This window comes from Coffea arabica, chromosome 2c (assembly GCF_036785885.1).
Source record: "Coffea arabica cultivar ET-39 chromosome 2c, Coffea Arabica ET-39 HiFi, whole genome shotgun sequence".
NCBI classification, from domain to species: Eukaryota; Viridiplantae; Streptophyta; class Magnoliopsida; order Gentianales; family Rubiaceae; genus Coffea; species Coffea arabica.
The window spans coordinates 6,154,768-6,169,048 of NC_092312.1; the positions used below are offsets into that span (position 1 = coordinate 6,154,768).

The following is a 14,281-nucleotide window of genomic DNA, read 5'->3' on the forward strand; positions in this document are numbered from 1 at the left end:
TTTTTACAGGATGCTTGTCATGGACAGGTTATACATTGATCGCACTGTTGAATCTCGAGGCCCCATCACAATTCACAGGTACTTCTACCCATTTTAGTCCCAACTCCCAAAGATGCAACCCAGAGCTCTAACTCTTGGCGGATAGCGTACCGAGGGAAGCCCAAACATTACAGTCCAACGTTCAAGAAGTTTTGTGGTAGTAGTCCATTTCTTCAACATGCTGTCTGTTTTGATTTGATATTATTTGAAGAATTTGGCAGAATAATACGTTATAAAACTTTTGTGAAGTGACACATATGAGGTGAAGTGAAAATTGGTTTTTTTTTTTTTTTAAAAAAAAAACTTATTGGGGGTACATGTTCATAACAAACGAGTTTTCCAAATAAATTGCTATCCAAACACACCCCAAGTTTGTCGAGCGAAGGAGTCATTTTTGAATCTCGCATGGATTCCAGCTTCCAAGTGAAATAGGAGCAGTACCAGCATCTGAGAAGTTAGAAGATATTTCCCATACCGACATAACTAGCCCATCTACCGACGGAGGCTAGAATGGCCAAAAAATTGAAACCAGTAAAAATTCTGCGACAAAACACTGCTATTAATTGATGACATTAGAAGCACGGAAGCAACTGCAAACAAACTAGCCACAAAACATCAACCCAGAGAAACCTCTAAGCTTGTCGAAACAACGGTCCTGTCTGGCAAGTTAGTTTTTTTTATGTTTATATAAAATTTTACTATAACTTACTGTAAAAGTTATAGAAATTTTTTTATAAAATAAAAAAAAAAAATTTTTCCTTTCCTTTCCTCTCTTCCTCTTCTCCCTTCCCCATTCCCTCTCTCAAAAAACCTGCTAGATGAAGCAGCAAAAGATTTTTTTTTTGGCTTTTTCTCTCTCCCCCTCTCCTCCCCGCCACCTCTCCTACTCCCTCCCCCGCCACCCCTTTTTTCCCTCTCCCCTTCCCTCGCCAGCCAACTCTCTGTCCCCCCTGCTAGATGAAGCAGTAACAAAAGTGTTTTTTTTTTTTTTGCTTTTTCTCTCACCCTCTCCTCCCCTCTTCTATCCTTCCCTTACCAGACAAAGTAGTAATAGAAAATTTTTTTTTTTTTTGCAATTTTCCCTCTCCTCCCTTCCCTCTCCACGGTGCAATTTGGTCTCGCGATTAGATTGGCTAGAGGGGAAAGCGGAGCAAAGGAGGAGAGGGAGAAGGAGAAAGAAAAAAAAAAGGGGAGGATCAAATCGGGCAAATGGAGAGGATGGCGGGGAAAGGAGAGGGGAGAGGGAGAAAGAGAAAAAAAAAAAAGACATGCACCGGAATAGGTGATCAGCATCAAAACGGGCGGGGGAGATGGTGACTGGCGACGGAAGTAGTGATGGGTTGGTGTGGGGGAGAAAGAAGAATAAAAGGAGAAGGGAATTTTTTTTTTTTTTTTGTATTTTGGATATTTAGAAGTGTATAAGTCAAAAACTTTGCGATTTTTTTTATATTATTGTAGTTAAAGTTGATAAAAAATTGATAGAAGACAAATTTGGGTAAAAATCCACTTGCCAAACTGCCCCAACTTTTGTATTGCTCCAACGAACCCGAGTAACAGAACTGGTCAGGCATTTCTCAGCAGGCCCACTTTTAGAGATGAACTTTTAAGACCTATGTCCCTTCACCCCCCAAAAAAAAAAAACTTATTTATTTGATTTTAAGAATAGCCCAACAGCTAAAGAGGTCTTAGGTATTCGTACTGCAGTCTATACGGTCCTATGGCATTGGGTCCATTGGAAAGCCACGTAACTCAATGGGTATACAATCAGCAATGCTTTTAGCATCATCCTAGCACCCAACAGTACCTACGGCACCATTTGGATTGGAACAAAGGAAAGGAAAAGAAAGGAAAATGCACTAGTAGAAAAAGAAAGTGACTAATGATTTCAGAGACATGTTCTAATTTATAAGGAGAGTAGAGCAGAGGGAAATGATTTCCATCCATCTTGTTTGATTTAAATATAAAAGAAAATGAAAGGAAATACTAAATTTTGTTTAGGTTGAGCAAGGGGGAAAAAAATCTATCGCTCAATTAAAAATGAAAGGAAAAAAGCTTTTTAAACAAATTTAAATGATTTTATTAAATTTGATACCTTATCCCTCTGTTTTTGCCAACTTTTTGGACTGAAACCATACTAGAACAAAACAATTGTATCGTTTCCCTTCTTATTCTTTCCTTTCTTACCTCAAAATTGAATCCAAAAAAAAAAAAAAAAAACCTTCCAAATCCTATCCTTTCCTCTCCCTCCTATTCCCTCAAATCCAACTAGTACCTAAATGCAAATCATTGGAACATAGTTTTTTATGTTAATTTTTTAGAAAGAGAGAAACTAATTTAGAAAATTATCTAAATACAAAAGGAGAGTTAATTGTCAATGTATGCATTCACATAACAATAATGTGTTAAAGAATGTTCTTGTTAAGATGTTTCAAGTGTTAATATATTGGAAAAAGTGAAACTAAATTGAAAAAAGTAACTAAATATATGGACAATTAATTACGAGTGTGCATTTAAATAATAAATTATGTGTAGTTTGAGTGAATTAGTGAGCATTCCAGAGCACTTATTAAAAAATTCCAAAGCAAGTTATGTAGGCATTTCTTGCTTGATTTCAAAGCTACATATGTTTGGGTTATCATAGTAGCAAGCCTCGTTGCATCTTGTGGTGTTTGTCACGCTCCATCTGACGACATGAATCACATCTTCCTTTTTTGTCCAGTAGCCATTCAATCATGGGCACTCAGCCATTTATCTACAAAAGTTCATTTGGATGCCGCTCAGCAAGCCACAATCTGGCTCCCTAATCAAGAAAATCATCTATCAAGAAAGGAAATGGGGCAGGAACTGACAATCGTTCCTGAAGGTTCGCGGCCACGACGTGACCTCAAAATTTTGTGCGGCTCAAATTACAGTATGTAACTCGATTTTCACGTCATGTGTGGGATCCACAAAAAAGTGTTGTAAAATTACGTCGTGTGCAAAGTAAGTTACATCGTGTGCAATGGAAGTTACGCACTATGAAAAATAAATACAACCGGCACAAACGATTGCACCTGCAACTGTTTGTGCCTCTTGTCCATCAAGAAAAGACATGGAATTGGTGGCTATAATGTTGTGGAATCTTTAGAACAATAGCAATGGAGTTACCTTCGTATAGAGAGCCCCTTAGTTTGGTTTCTTTTTTTATAAACTATATGTACACCAATATCGTGAAGCTATTTCAAATCCAATGCATGGCTTAATAACTTCTATGCAACACCAAGCCACACAAACTCAGTGGAAAAAACCTCAAATGGATTTTGTCAAAGCAAATTTTGATGGGGCCATTTTTCCATCAGAAGGCTTCTCGGCTTATTAGGGCGGTGGTGCGTGATGGCGCAGGTGACTTCATAGCTGGATTGTCTAAGAAGATTCCTGGTATGTTAGACCCGGATGTGATCGAAACTTATGCGGCGAAGTTTGCAACTAAATTGCTGGTTGAATCAGGCTATGGTCACGTTGCTCTTGAGGGTGACAATCTAAAGATTACAAAAATGCTTAGCAATATGACTCTGATGATTCAGCATGTGGCGTATTGACTGACGATGCCTTGCAACTTCTGCAAATTTTCACCAAGTGGAAAGCCATATGGATACCACGTTATTTGAATGGTGCAGCCTATAGCTTTACTAGGAATGCTTGTATTGTCATGGATGACTATTTATGGAGACATTCACCTCCATCTTTTGTATTGTCCGCAATTCATTCAGGCGGACCTTATTCCATCTTAATAAAACTTTATGCTTTTCTATAAAATAAAAAAAAAATAGTAGTAAGCCTCGTTATGATTTTTGTTGGTTTTGATGACACAGGAGCTATTAGCGATACTCTTGGCATTGAATGATATGAAGTTTCATGTTAGTTCAAAATAATTTCTAAACATACATAATAATTGGTATAGAATCAATAGAAAAATTTCACGCAAACACACAAGGATCTCACTTGTTAATTCACATTCTAAGTGGGGTCAATTTGATACGTTAAATGAAATCAATTGAGACTCTTATGTGTCAACGTGGAGTTCTTTCATTAGTTAGGAAAAAACTTACTAAACATGGCTAGTAGTAATAGTTGCTCTAAATCTACATAAAATTTTTCATCAAGAGATGGCCAATTTATTTCATAGTTAAGCATTCGAGCTTTAATAGATGCCCTGTGATTACTCCAATATTCAATAACTACTGAATCGCAACAACGATTTGTGCATTACCTTGATTGACGTTATTGAAGATAAGATTTATCTACATCCCTCAAATTTTGAAATGTAGATATTTGTTGTTGTACAATTTGTTGTAACTTGACATAAGCCTTACAGTATGGATAATATAGTTGACTTGGCTTGCTTGTTCTAACCCCTACCACGGTTCGAGCAATCTAAATTCCACACCATTTCATTATCGTACTTTTTGCCCTTTCCCTTTTTAATTTTTCGTCTTTTTTTTCCTCATTGAGAGGTTGGTCTTAATAAATGTCTTTGCTCTTAAGTCTTTGACCGATGACCGTACTGCAAGGGACATACACAGTCGCCTCAAGGATATATTTCAAAATCTGCAAGGAAAAACAGGAAACCGAAGTAAATTCCTGTCTCCTTTCATAACCCATTGGGCACCCAACACGTATCGCCGCACCAAGGCTGCGGCCACATGCTATGATCTCAGTCCTCCATTTAGATCTTCAAAGCCTTCCCTGCCCTGGCTTTCCGCTTGCCATTCGAACTTCTCACCCCACAACTCCCGTACACGGTGAAAAACACACACTGCGCTTTATTGCCATATTCCTAGAAGGCATATAATTTTCGACAGAACAACCCATCATTTCATGCAGGAACTGCAACTTTTTTTTTTTTTTTTTTCAACAAACGAGGAACTGCAACTTTTTTCACTGCAGAAAAAAGTTCCGGATTTTTTTCTTTTGAATTTTGATGCCATCATCAATGTCTCAGAGCCGGGAGAAATCCGGTCAGGAAACCTTGAACCCGTTCAAACCGTTCATCGTTTCCAATCAGCGCAACGATTTCTTAACCACTTCCGTAAAAGGTGGCATTTTGGCTTTCCTCTTCGTCTCCGCTGCGTTGCTTGTTTACTCGGTCTTCACAAGTCAACCTCCCTGGTTTATCTGCCCCGAATGCCCGAACCCGACTGACAACATCTCCAGAACAGCCTGTAACACCGAGGAAGGCCCTATTTCCAGCCCGACCAACATAACCCACATCGTGTTCGGCATCGGCGGGTCGACCTCGACGTGGAACGATCGGAGCCACTATTCAGCGCTGTGGTGGCAGGATAGCGTCACACGCGGGTTCGTTTGGTTAGATAAGGAACCCGACGCGGACACACAGTGGCCCGAGAACTCCCCTCCGTATCGGGTCTCCTCCGACTGGACCCGGTTCAGGTACACAAGCTCGCAATCAGCAGTCAGGCTCTCCAGGATCGTGGTGGATTCTTTCCGGGTCGGGTTACCGGATGTGAGGTGGTTCGTGATGGGAGACGACGATACGGTGTTTTTCCCGGACAACTTAGTTACGGTGTTAGCCAAGTACGATCACCGTCAGATGTATTATGTTGGTGGGAATTCGGAGAGCGTAGAGCAAGACACCACTCATTCCTATGATATGGCTTTTGGTGGCGGAGGAATTGCAATAAGTTATCCGTTAGCGGCGGAGTTGGTTAGAGTAATGGACGGTTGTCTTGATAGGTACTACAATTTCTACGGCTCTGATGAGCGGGTGTGGGCATGTATTAAAGAGCTAGGTGTCTCCCTCACTAGAGAGCGTGGGTTCCACCAGGTACGCTGTGAAGTATTTTGATGATGCATCCATTATAGTGCTAACTTTAGAGGAATCAATGCGCAGCACCAATATCTATCGTATGGTAACAAGTTCTTGTGTTGTTTGAATTAGCGTTGCGTCGATGTCGGATTTTTTCTTGTTTTTGTGGCGTCTGAAATTTTGTGCACTTCAATTTAAGTGGAAAAAAAAAAAAAAAAAAAACCAGCTGAAGCATTTTAAAAAAAAAAAAAAAAAATAGCAGCTTAGTCCTAGGTCAATGACGTCGTATTCATTCACGACTTTAAGAAATGCTGACCGATTTGGAAGTCTTTTCTTCAGGTCAATGTAGTTTAGGTGAACTGCTTTGTGGGTGAACATCTTCCCATAAGTTTGCATTTGTACATTTGTCCTTCTTCCATAGTTGGATGGTGAACCGATGTTTTAAAAGTAGTGCCTGTAATCCCCATTTGGCAAATAAGTTTGTTTTGGGTGTTTGGGTGAAACTTTGCTGTAAAAGTTGTAGGAAAAATTTTTGAAACGTGTAAATTTTTGGATATTTTGAAATGTATAGTTTAAAAATTTTGAGAAGTTTTTTGAGTTTACTATGACTAAATGTTATTAAAAAACTTGTAGCAGACAAACATAAACAAAAATTTATTTACCAAACAGGCCCTAGTTTGCTATTGTAGAAAAATTTACTGTAGAAAAATTAACCTTATTTTATACTGTGTAGGGTCTGGTCTTGGTGCAACGTGGCCCGGTGATTAATTGCATGTAGGTGTGTCCTCATGTGCTGTCGATTTTTCAAATGTTGGTGGATTGTAGTAATTATGGAGTAAAACTTCTCTAGATAAAATTTTGATTGTAGCTTTTTCTTTTTCTACTATGAAATATCTAAAATCTAAATATGCAATAAAATTACAATAGCAAAAAAACTCATAATCCAAACAGTACAATATAAAATCAAGTGAAATAGTCAAATGAGAATAGCCCCTCGGTAGAGTTGAATGCAGAAAAATGCTTCAGTTGGGTTGGATAAAAGTTCAAAAGAATATGGATATGGGTCTCTCGATACATATTTTTTTTGTATAATTATACACTTAAAATTTAACACAACATTTTATCTGACAAAATTAAGACGGTACGTTTCATAAAAGTTTTTTTTTTTTTTTTTCGGTTCAGTACATATGTTATAGAATATAGACACGTGTTCTTGCATCCCCAGTAGTTTTTCAGCACACTAGCTTGGGCGGCTACTACTAAAATAAAGGACTTGTGAGCAGCCCAGTACTTAAAAGGAAGAACATATAGTTAATAAAGCTACCTAATAGCACTTTGGTCAAATTGAAGGATTATCTCTAGTATTACAATCCTGCTAGAGTCTGAGGTTTTCATTGAAGAAAGAAATCGGTTTATCTTGATTATTATTTGTTGACTAGGCACATTTTCTTTTAAATAGATTATGATGTGTGTTCTTACTTAGCGGAATTCACCACCATTTAATTTGACCGTACCTTGTGATTTGTGATTACCATTAAGATGTAGATATTGGGCCACGTATGCGCTTGTCCTTCAAGCCTTTTTCTCGTCTTCAAGATTCTACTTGGAAAACGATGTAAGCATAGGCCACTTCATGTGATTGCCAAGGTCTTTTATGTTCTTGTTGGTTGTTGCCATGGTATCCACTTCCCACTATGCTTAGGAAAAGATCTAGATTCGTCTTCCTCCTACTCCCTGAACAATCTTTTAATTCTAGAATATGCAATTAAAGATTACAATTCATGTCATTAAGATTTTCGTTCCCCCCCCCCTCCTTTTTCAAAGATGTATGACAAAGGAGTCGATATAACGAGGTATATATCCTTGGTTATGTTTTGCTTATTTCAGAAGCTCAATAAGAGATGTAATAGAAATGTGAAATAGGAAGGGAACATGATGATCTGTATCTAAAAATGGCTCTTTGCCCTTAATTCCCACAAGCCAATCCGTCCATGCCTTCCCTTTTCTTCTCTTTGGTGGGGTTTTGGGGGGGAAGAAAAGAAAAATTATTGCCAAGGACAGCAACAAACTGTAGAGAAGGCCATTATATCGTTTTTCAATGTCTCCACCCAATTGATGGTTCTTGGTCTACCATTATGAAGTCAGGCGTACCTTTTAAGTTTTAACTACGCAAAGAAACAAAGAAAGAAAATTTATGTTCAAGTGTAACACTTCAGCCCCAGGCAACGAAAGTGCTGGACAAAATGTAATATGCTAGAACATGTGACAATTAGTCCAGTCATCTTATATATTAGACTACGACTTTTCAAATTGAATGCAGTCAACTCGCACTTGCCATTTCTATTTGAAGTTATGGTTCGAGATGCCAACCTGTAGATGATTTTTTTGGTCCTTAATTCTTGTTTGGTATTATTACTCTTAACATCATTTTGCCAAAAGAAAAAGAAAAAAAAATCAATCATGTTACTTTCATGTGAAAAAAAGTACAATCAAACTTCTGCTTATGCTTATGGCATTAAAACTTTCAGATTGATATTCGAGGTGACCTATTTGGTCTTCTGGCAGCACATCCTATGGTACCCCTTGTGTCGCTCCACCACCTTGACCATGTGAAACCATTGTTTCCAAATCTGACGCAGCATGAGTCGCTGGAAAACCTCATCCAAGCATACCATATGGACCCAGCCCAGATAATGCAGCAGTCATTTTGCTACCATGGGTGGTATAAATGGTCTGTGTCTATCTCATGGGGCTACGCTGCGCAGATATACCCTTCATTATTGATAGCTGGAGACTTGGAGAAACCATTGCAGACGTTCCGGACATGGCGGAGTTGGAGCAATGGACCCTTTATTTTCAATACACGTCCTGTGAATCCTGACCCTTGTGAACGCCCGGCTGTATATTACATAGAGGGGATAGGCGAAGATGGCAACGGTGGGACTCTCACTAGTTACAGGAGGTCCATTGCTGAGCCTGAGAATTGTAGGGGAGGACACCAGGGCCATGCAGTGGGTATTGAGAGAGTTCTCGTCTCAGCATTGAAAATGGACCAAAAAGAATGGAAGGTTCGTTCCATATTTTTCCCGTCGCTTAACCATTTTAATATGCATATTAGCCGCCACTAAGACTCTGAAGGTATGTCTTCGCACAAAGTAGGACACTGATAATTGATTGAACCAAAAAGCCAGAATCCCAGAAGTTGGATAAAGTCTTGAACCAGACTTTGCTAGGCGTGGCATTTCCTGTCTTGTTTCATAACTTAAAAAATGTTGAGCATCACAAATTAATTGAAAGTTCCGGCCGCGCTATTTTCCAAAATGCTTTGGTGATTATTCTATATCCAGCATTTTACTTGCATAAAGTGTCCTAATTGTTTTTACTTCTTGTGCAATTGCTTTTGAGAGGTTGGCTATACCTATACGCAAGCATTAGGCAATTGAAGTATGAGACGGCTGTCAATTTTAATTTGTAAATATTGAAATTTGGTAGTGTTATTCTTGCTTATGCCTCTTCTAAATTGCCTTTTAAACAGCTACGAGAGAGGTCATCTCTTGATCCATGTTATACGACCAAAAAAGTTGCTTCTTTTTGGTGATTATATGTTTTTTGGATGATATATCTCGTGGTCTGTGAATGCTTGTGCAGAGCCCCCGTAGGCGATGCTGTGAAATCAAAAGCTCCAAGGACGGCACTCTAAAGGTGTTGATTAGAAGATGTAATCAACAAGAGTCCATTACCCCCTGAGGTTTTGGTCATAGAATACCCTTTTCTTTGTTTTTTTCCCCTGTCGTATCGTAGCTTTCAATAGATGTTTATCTTGAAAGCAATTTATTGGTGCTGGGGATCGTGTAAAGTTGGCTCTCTAATAATTAAATAGCGTAGAAGATTGAAACTTTTTGTTACTTTGTGGTAACTATTCAACAGAGTAAAATGCAAGGTCTAGCCATCCTTTTGATTGGATGAAAAAAAAATTCTCTCATCACGGAAAATCCAACAATACGAAGATTATGGAAAGCGATGCTAATGAACCGATCAATTCTGTTCATAGAATGTACACGAGAATAAGTTGACTCTTGAGCTCCGACTGAAGGAGAAACGAAGGGAAAGATCAGAAGAGTTTTGAGCCTTCACTATACAAATCAAAAGTCTTAGAAAATTCATTCCTCTTTCAGGCGGTCGAATAGAGAATTTGCCACTCTTATGGATTCATAAAGTCCTTGCGAAAAAATCTTGCTGCAAAAATGTCAATGGTTGCTGGTAATTCATAAAGCCTTCACCCACGCCTCGCTCCTTGCACAATCTTTTTGGGATACGGTGCTAGTTGCAGAACAATGTGTCTCTTGTTGCATTACCGGTGGTTGGGTTCACTCTGATGGTAAAAAGTCTTCAGACGAAGTGAAAATACATGAAAAAAAATGTATCAGGACTCACAGTAACCACATTACCCGCCTGCAACCTTGCAAAGGTATTCTCGTTGATCATCCCGGAGAGGAACATCCGTAAAATCTGCAATTACAAAATGCTCTATATCAGCAACTTTTTTTTTTGTTTTAATTTATCCCTCTCTCAAGAAACATATTACTAGCATGCTTATGAGTCACAATTTGAATAATTTAGGCAGCATTTACCCCTCTTTTTGGGTAAGTGAGAGGATTTGAATTTAAAATCTCTTACTTTCAATTCTTTCCACCTTTCCACCCAACCCAACTCTCCCCGAATGCAGCATTCCTAGGTTCCATGGGGTTGAAATCATTTCCAAGACCCAGTAGCCGTCTCAATACCAAATGTGAAGGAATATCTAATCAGTATAATCAAGTCCATATCGTGATTATAAGTCGTTTCTCGTTGTTTTGTCACAAAGATCAAGAAACAAGTGAATAGAAGATCATCGCAGACAGAAAATAGGAAACATGGGCCAAGTGAGGGCACCAAGCGTTTTTCTATTCTCTGTACATGTCACAGTTAGTTACTTGTTTGCTCCTGTTTTGAATTCCCTGCAAAGTTATATCTAACTATCCGACACCTGAAATTTATAACAGTATGGTAAATGATGCATCATGGCAATTGTAAGTATAAAATTAAAAGTTAGGTCTTCTTACCTGCGCCAGTTATAATTGACCCTCTGAAAGATGTATTCCCGGTAGCAAGTGCGCCTTCCAAGTTTGCATTGCTCAAATTTGCCTGCAGAAAGTGACAGTCACACCGGAGATGGAAGTCAATTACAAGGTAAAAAAAACTTAAGAATCACAACTAGTACGTTACAGCTCCCAAGTGTAATTAGTTATGTAAGCTCCAAATCCAGTTCAACAGCTATAAAAGCATGCTCAAAGGCTATGTGGATGGAAAGACAGCCATAATTTCTTGAACAGAATCTATTACAATCAAACATGCACTGAAATCCAGAATGTTGACGATACCATCAAACAGCATCTGGACATCTGAAATAGTTAAAAGAACTTCCAACCAAACACAGCCATTCCCTTGTTGGTCTTAAATTCTTTTTATGAGCACCATCATATTTTGGCGAGTAAAGAGGTGGTATCTTTTGTACCCAACTCTTCTCCATGGACTAGAATAAATTAAGCTTCTAGTTTGACTGCATGTTAGCTTGCTACTCAATGTGGACTGGTCAGGTACTCATACATTCCCATCTTGATTTTTTTTTTTGGAAGCATAAGGGCATTGGCCACAGAAAACATCCAATTATTCAGAAGATGAACATCCTATATTCCCCCAAGAAAAAAGCACCTCAACTGAATATGCAGTGTAGCACCTTGCTCGTTACAAACATGGACTAATGGCAAATGATGAATAGACACAGTGAATTTTTTTATGGCAACAAAATCAACACAACTCCAAAAGCATGAAATCTATGTATGACATGAAGCAAAATTCATTACCTTGGTCACATTTGCTAAAGAGAAGTCAGCTCCTCTAAGATCAGCATCAGATAGATCAGCACCTGAATACATATAAAGCAGAAACCAAGATTTTGTTTTGAATAGACAAAAGCTTCACGATCAGAATGTCAGATGAAGTAATATAGCATGCTCTATCTAAACCAGGGCTTTAGATTTGTGTAGCTGCCAAAGTACATTAGTAAAGCAGTTTTGCATAATCATTTTGATTTTCGAGTTATTCCCTTCAGTGACCATCACTGAGCTCCATTTTTGGAACCTAAATCTCACACGTTAGGTGCCAGTTTAGAAATGAAAACTTAGAATGGCAATTGCTACACTAATTGGTTTGTCCACATCAAGAACAAAGTAAGTAGTTTGCCCTAGGTGCTTTTAGTTTACACTTTTCTTGTAAGTTACAATTGTAGTCTTTTGCTGTAGTGGAATCGGTGGCAGGCGGTTCATCATCAAGCATTTCAGTAATCGAATTTACTATCCCAGATACTCCCTATGTCTGCTACTTTAGATAAAAAATTCTGTGTTTCCATACTAGAAAAGCAAATGACATTTCAGTAGAGGATATACCTGTTAAATCAGCATCAAAGAAGCTAGCTCCTACTAATGCTGCGCCTTTGAATTTGGTTTGCCTAAGTATTGACTGTTCAACAGAATTCACATGACGCCACGCGACTTATCCAGGATTGAATACCCCAACCAAAAAAAAAAAGAAAAGAAAAAAGGTATGCAGCATACTTAATCTAAATGCATAGAGAAGTGGACGAGTTTCAATTCCACGTACAGTTTTAAAATCTTGCTTGACCAAACTCTTCCCACTAAAATCTTTCCCAGAGAGATCTTGTCCCCTGGTAACTTCTGCACCGTAAGGACCTCCACCCTTTTCTCCCCAGATTATGTAACCAAAAAAAAAAAAAAAAAATCATTAATCATTCCAAAAAAAAAAACCCACAATTTAGAATCACAATAAACGCTAAAATAATTGCGGGCTAAATTGTATTTTTGGTTACCTTGAATGCTAAAGCAGGGTCGGATGCAAAGAAGAGGGAAGCAGAGAGAAGGGCGAGAAAGCTTGCCCTGGATATTGATTCTCCCAAGCAAAGCAGAGGATTCTGAGGAGCTTGAGACTGATGATTCACGGGACGCTGTAATGTGTGGAAATAAAATTGGCCAAGTTAATCAAATTGTAGTCTTGTGTACTTTTTGAGATGAATTCACCGGAAAATGTAGCGTACCTGTGGCCTAGTGGCAGTGCAATTGAAGGGAAGAGAAAGAGACGGGAAGCAAAAATGCTGCTGACTGGGAAGCGGATTGTCAAGTTTGGGCTTTGGAAGGAGTTTGGAAGACAAGCAGACGTTCACAACTGCCATTGCTTCTGATCCAGAAATGGACTCACATCACATGTGGATAATCCCTGCGCGCTTAATTTATTTTGGTATACTACTAAACTTTTCTTACTATTTACTTGGTCAATAAATATCGGAGTACTACCCTTTTTCTTCTTTTTTTTTTTTGCACCCATAACATTTTAATAGTTGTCCATAGTTACGTTAGTGGTTTTTTTTCCAGGCAAAAAACTTGTGCGCTATTGTTTGTTTCGTTTCATTTAAAAAAAAAAAATTGACATCAAAATGCGTAGTTTTGTTTGCACATTTACGCCATTAGAGCGAAGATTACATCAGGCGGGAAATCAAACCCACCAAACAACACGATGAACCAGTGAAAGCGGTTTACATTTGATTACCGCCGAGCATTTGCACTCATCTATACTTTACCCTTTTTTTCTTTTTTTGTCAATACAATAAATCTTTTTATTCTACTCCTACTTCTATTCTATATTAAAGAGGAGAGAATGGTTCCAAATAGGCCAAGGGAAAATCTAGATCAAGGGAATTGATCCACTGGATGAAACGAGTGCCTTTGCACTCATTAGTGAAACATCTAGAAAATCCTGGAAATGAATGCAAGTCAAGGGACACTAAGGCTCTTCTTGATCGTCAGCTACTCTAAAGGTAGTTAGTTATATTTTTCCTAATCAAGGAACCAACTTTTTGTGTGACATCTTATTAGTTTACTAATGCATGCTACTGTAGCATAAAAGGGTACTTTTTCTAAGCATAAATTTTAAGCCTCTAGAATTCCGTAATTAAAACCTAAGACCACTAGGAACTTCTATGATTCAATGCTACTTAAGCCATGTTTAGAGATACAGATGACTAGAGTTTGAAACTAAATCACTTTAAAAAAAAACTAAATTGCACGTATATACCCTATCTGCACTTATTAGGTGACATGTTCTTTGTACAAAACTTCTAGATACAAAAAAAGTTTGCTTAACACACTGAGATAGCAACTCGAAAGTTTGTATTCTTGCCAGATGCTAGATAATCATATGCACACTACCTTTGCATTGCCTTTCTAAAAATTAGCACCCACTCGAGAATAAGTTATAGTTATTAAATTCGACACGACTTGGCGGTCAAACCTATCAATCCAATGAATCGGTAATTGAATCGGATTG

At 38.3% G+C, this 14,281-nt stretch overlaps 2 protein-coding genes across 4 annotated transcripts; one reads left to right on the plus strand and one right to left on the minus strand.

The window, feature by feature from the left end:
* The first annotated feature begins 4,784 nt into the window (after positions 1–4,784).
* Positions 4,785–9,750, plus strand: LOC113725437 (uncharacterized). Its single transcript, XM_027248582.2, has 3 exons — positions 4,785–5,863; positions 8,374–8,913; positions 9,494–9,750. The coding sequence occupies exons 1-3, from the start codon at positions 5,000–5,002 to the stop codon at positions 9,590–9,592; spliced, it is 1,503 nt and encodes a 500-aa protein (XP_027104383.1). The 5' UTR covers positions 4,785–4,999; the 3' UTR covers positions 9,593–9,750.
* Positions 9,751–9,853: 103 nt separating this feature from the next.
* On the minus strand, positions 9,854–13,191 carry LOC113725438 (thylakoid lumenal 15 kDa protein 1, chloroplastic). Of its 3 annotated transcripts, none has more exons than XM_027248583.2 (8): positions 12,996–13,190; positions 12,771–12,905; positions 12,545–12,640; positions 12,331–12,403; positions 11,749–11,810; positions 10,948–11,029; positions 10,294–10,354; positions 9,854–10,217 (listed from the first exon to the last, which is right to left on the minus strand). In XM_027248583.2, exons 1-8 carry the CDS (start codon positions 13,128–13,130, stop codon positions 10,166–10,168), a joined length of 696 nt encoding a protein of 231 aa, XP_027104384.1. In that variant the 5' UTR covers positions 13,131–13,190; the 3' UTR covers positions 9,854–10,165. The 3 variants fall into 3 exon arrangements, with proteins under 3 accessions (XP_027104384.1, XP_071930000.1, XP_071930001.1); XM_072073899.1 differs by having other exon boundaries at positions 10,015–10,217; positions 10,298–10,354; positions 12,996–13,191; XM_072073900.1 differs by lacking the exons at positions 9,854–10,217; positions 10,294–10,354 and adding an exon at positions 10,651–10,871 and having other exon boundaries at positions 12,996–13,191.
* Positions 13,192–14,281: the final 1,090 nt, after the last annotated feature.

Coding starts and splice junctions, on each gene's coding strand:
- LOC113725437 (XM_027248582.2), top strand. CDS start 5,000: ATGCCATCATCAATGTCTCAGAGCCGGGAGAAATCCGGTCAGGAAACC. Junction 5,864..8,373: donor GAGAGCGTGGGTTCCACCAG/GTACGCTGTGAA, acceptor TAAAACTTTCAG/ATTGATATTCGAGGTGACCT. Junction 8,914..9,493: donor TGGACCAAAAAGAATGGAAG/GTTCGTTCCATA, acceptor ATGCTTGTGCAG/AGCCCCCGTAGGCGATGCTG.
- LOC113725438 (XM_027248583.2), bottom strand. CDS start 13,130: ATGGCAGTTGTGAACGTCTGCTTGTCTTCCAAACTCCTTCCAAAGCCC. Junction 12,404..12,544: donor TCAAGCAAGATTTTAAAACT/GTACGTGGAATT, acceptor TCTGTTGAACAG/TCAATACTTAGGCAAACCAA. Junction 10,355..10,947: donor GTCAATTATAACTGGCGCAG/GTAAGAAGACCT, acceptor TTGTAATTGCAG/ATTTTACGGATGTTCCTCTC.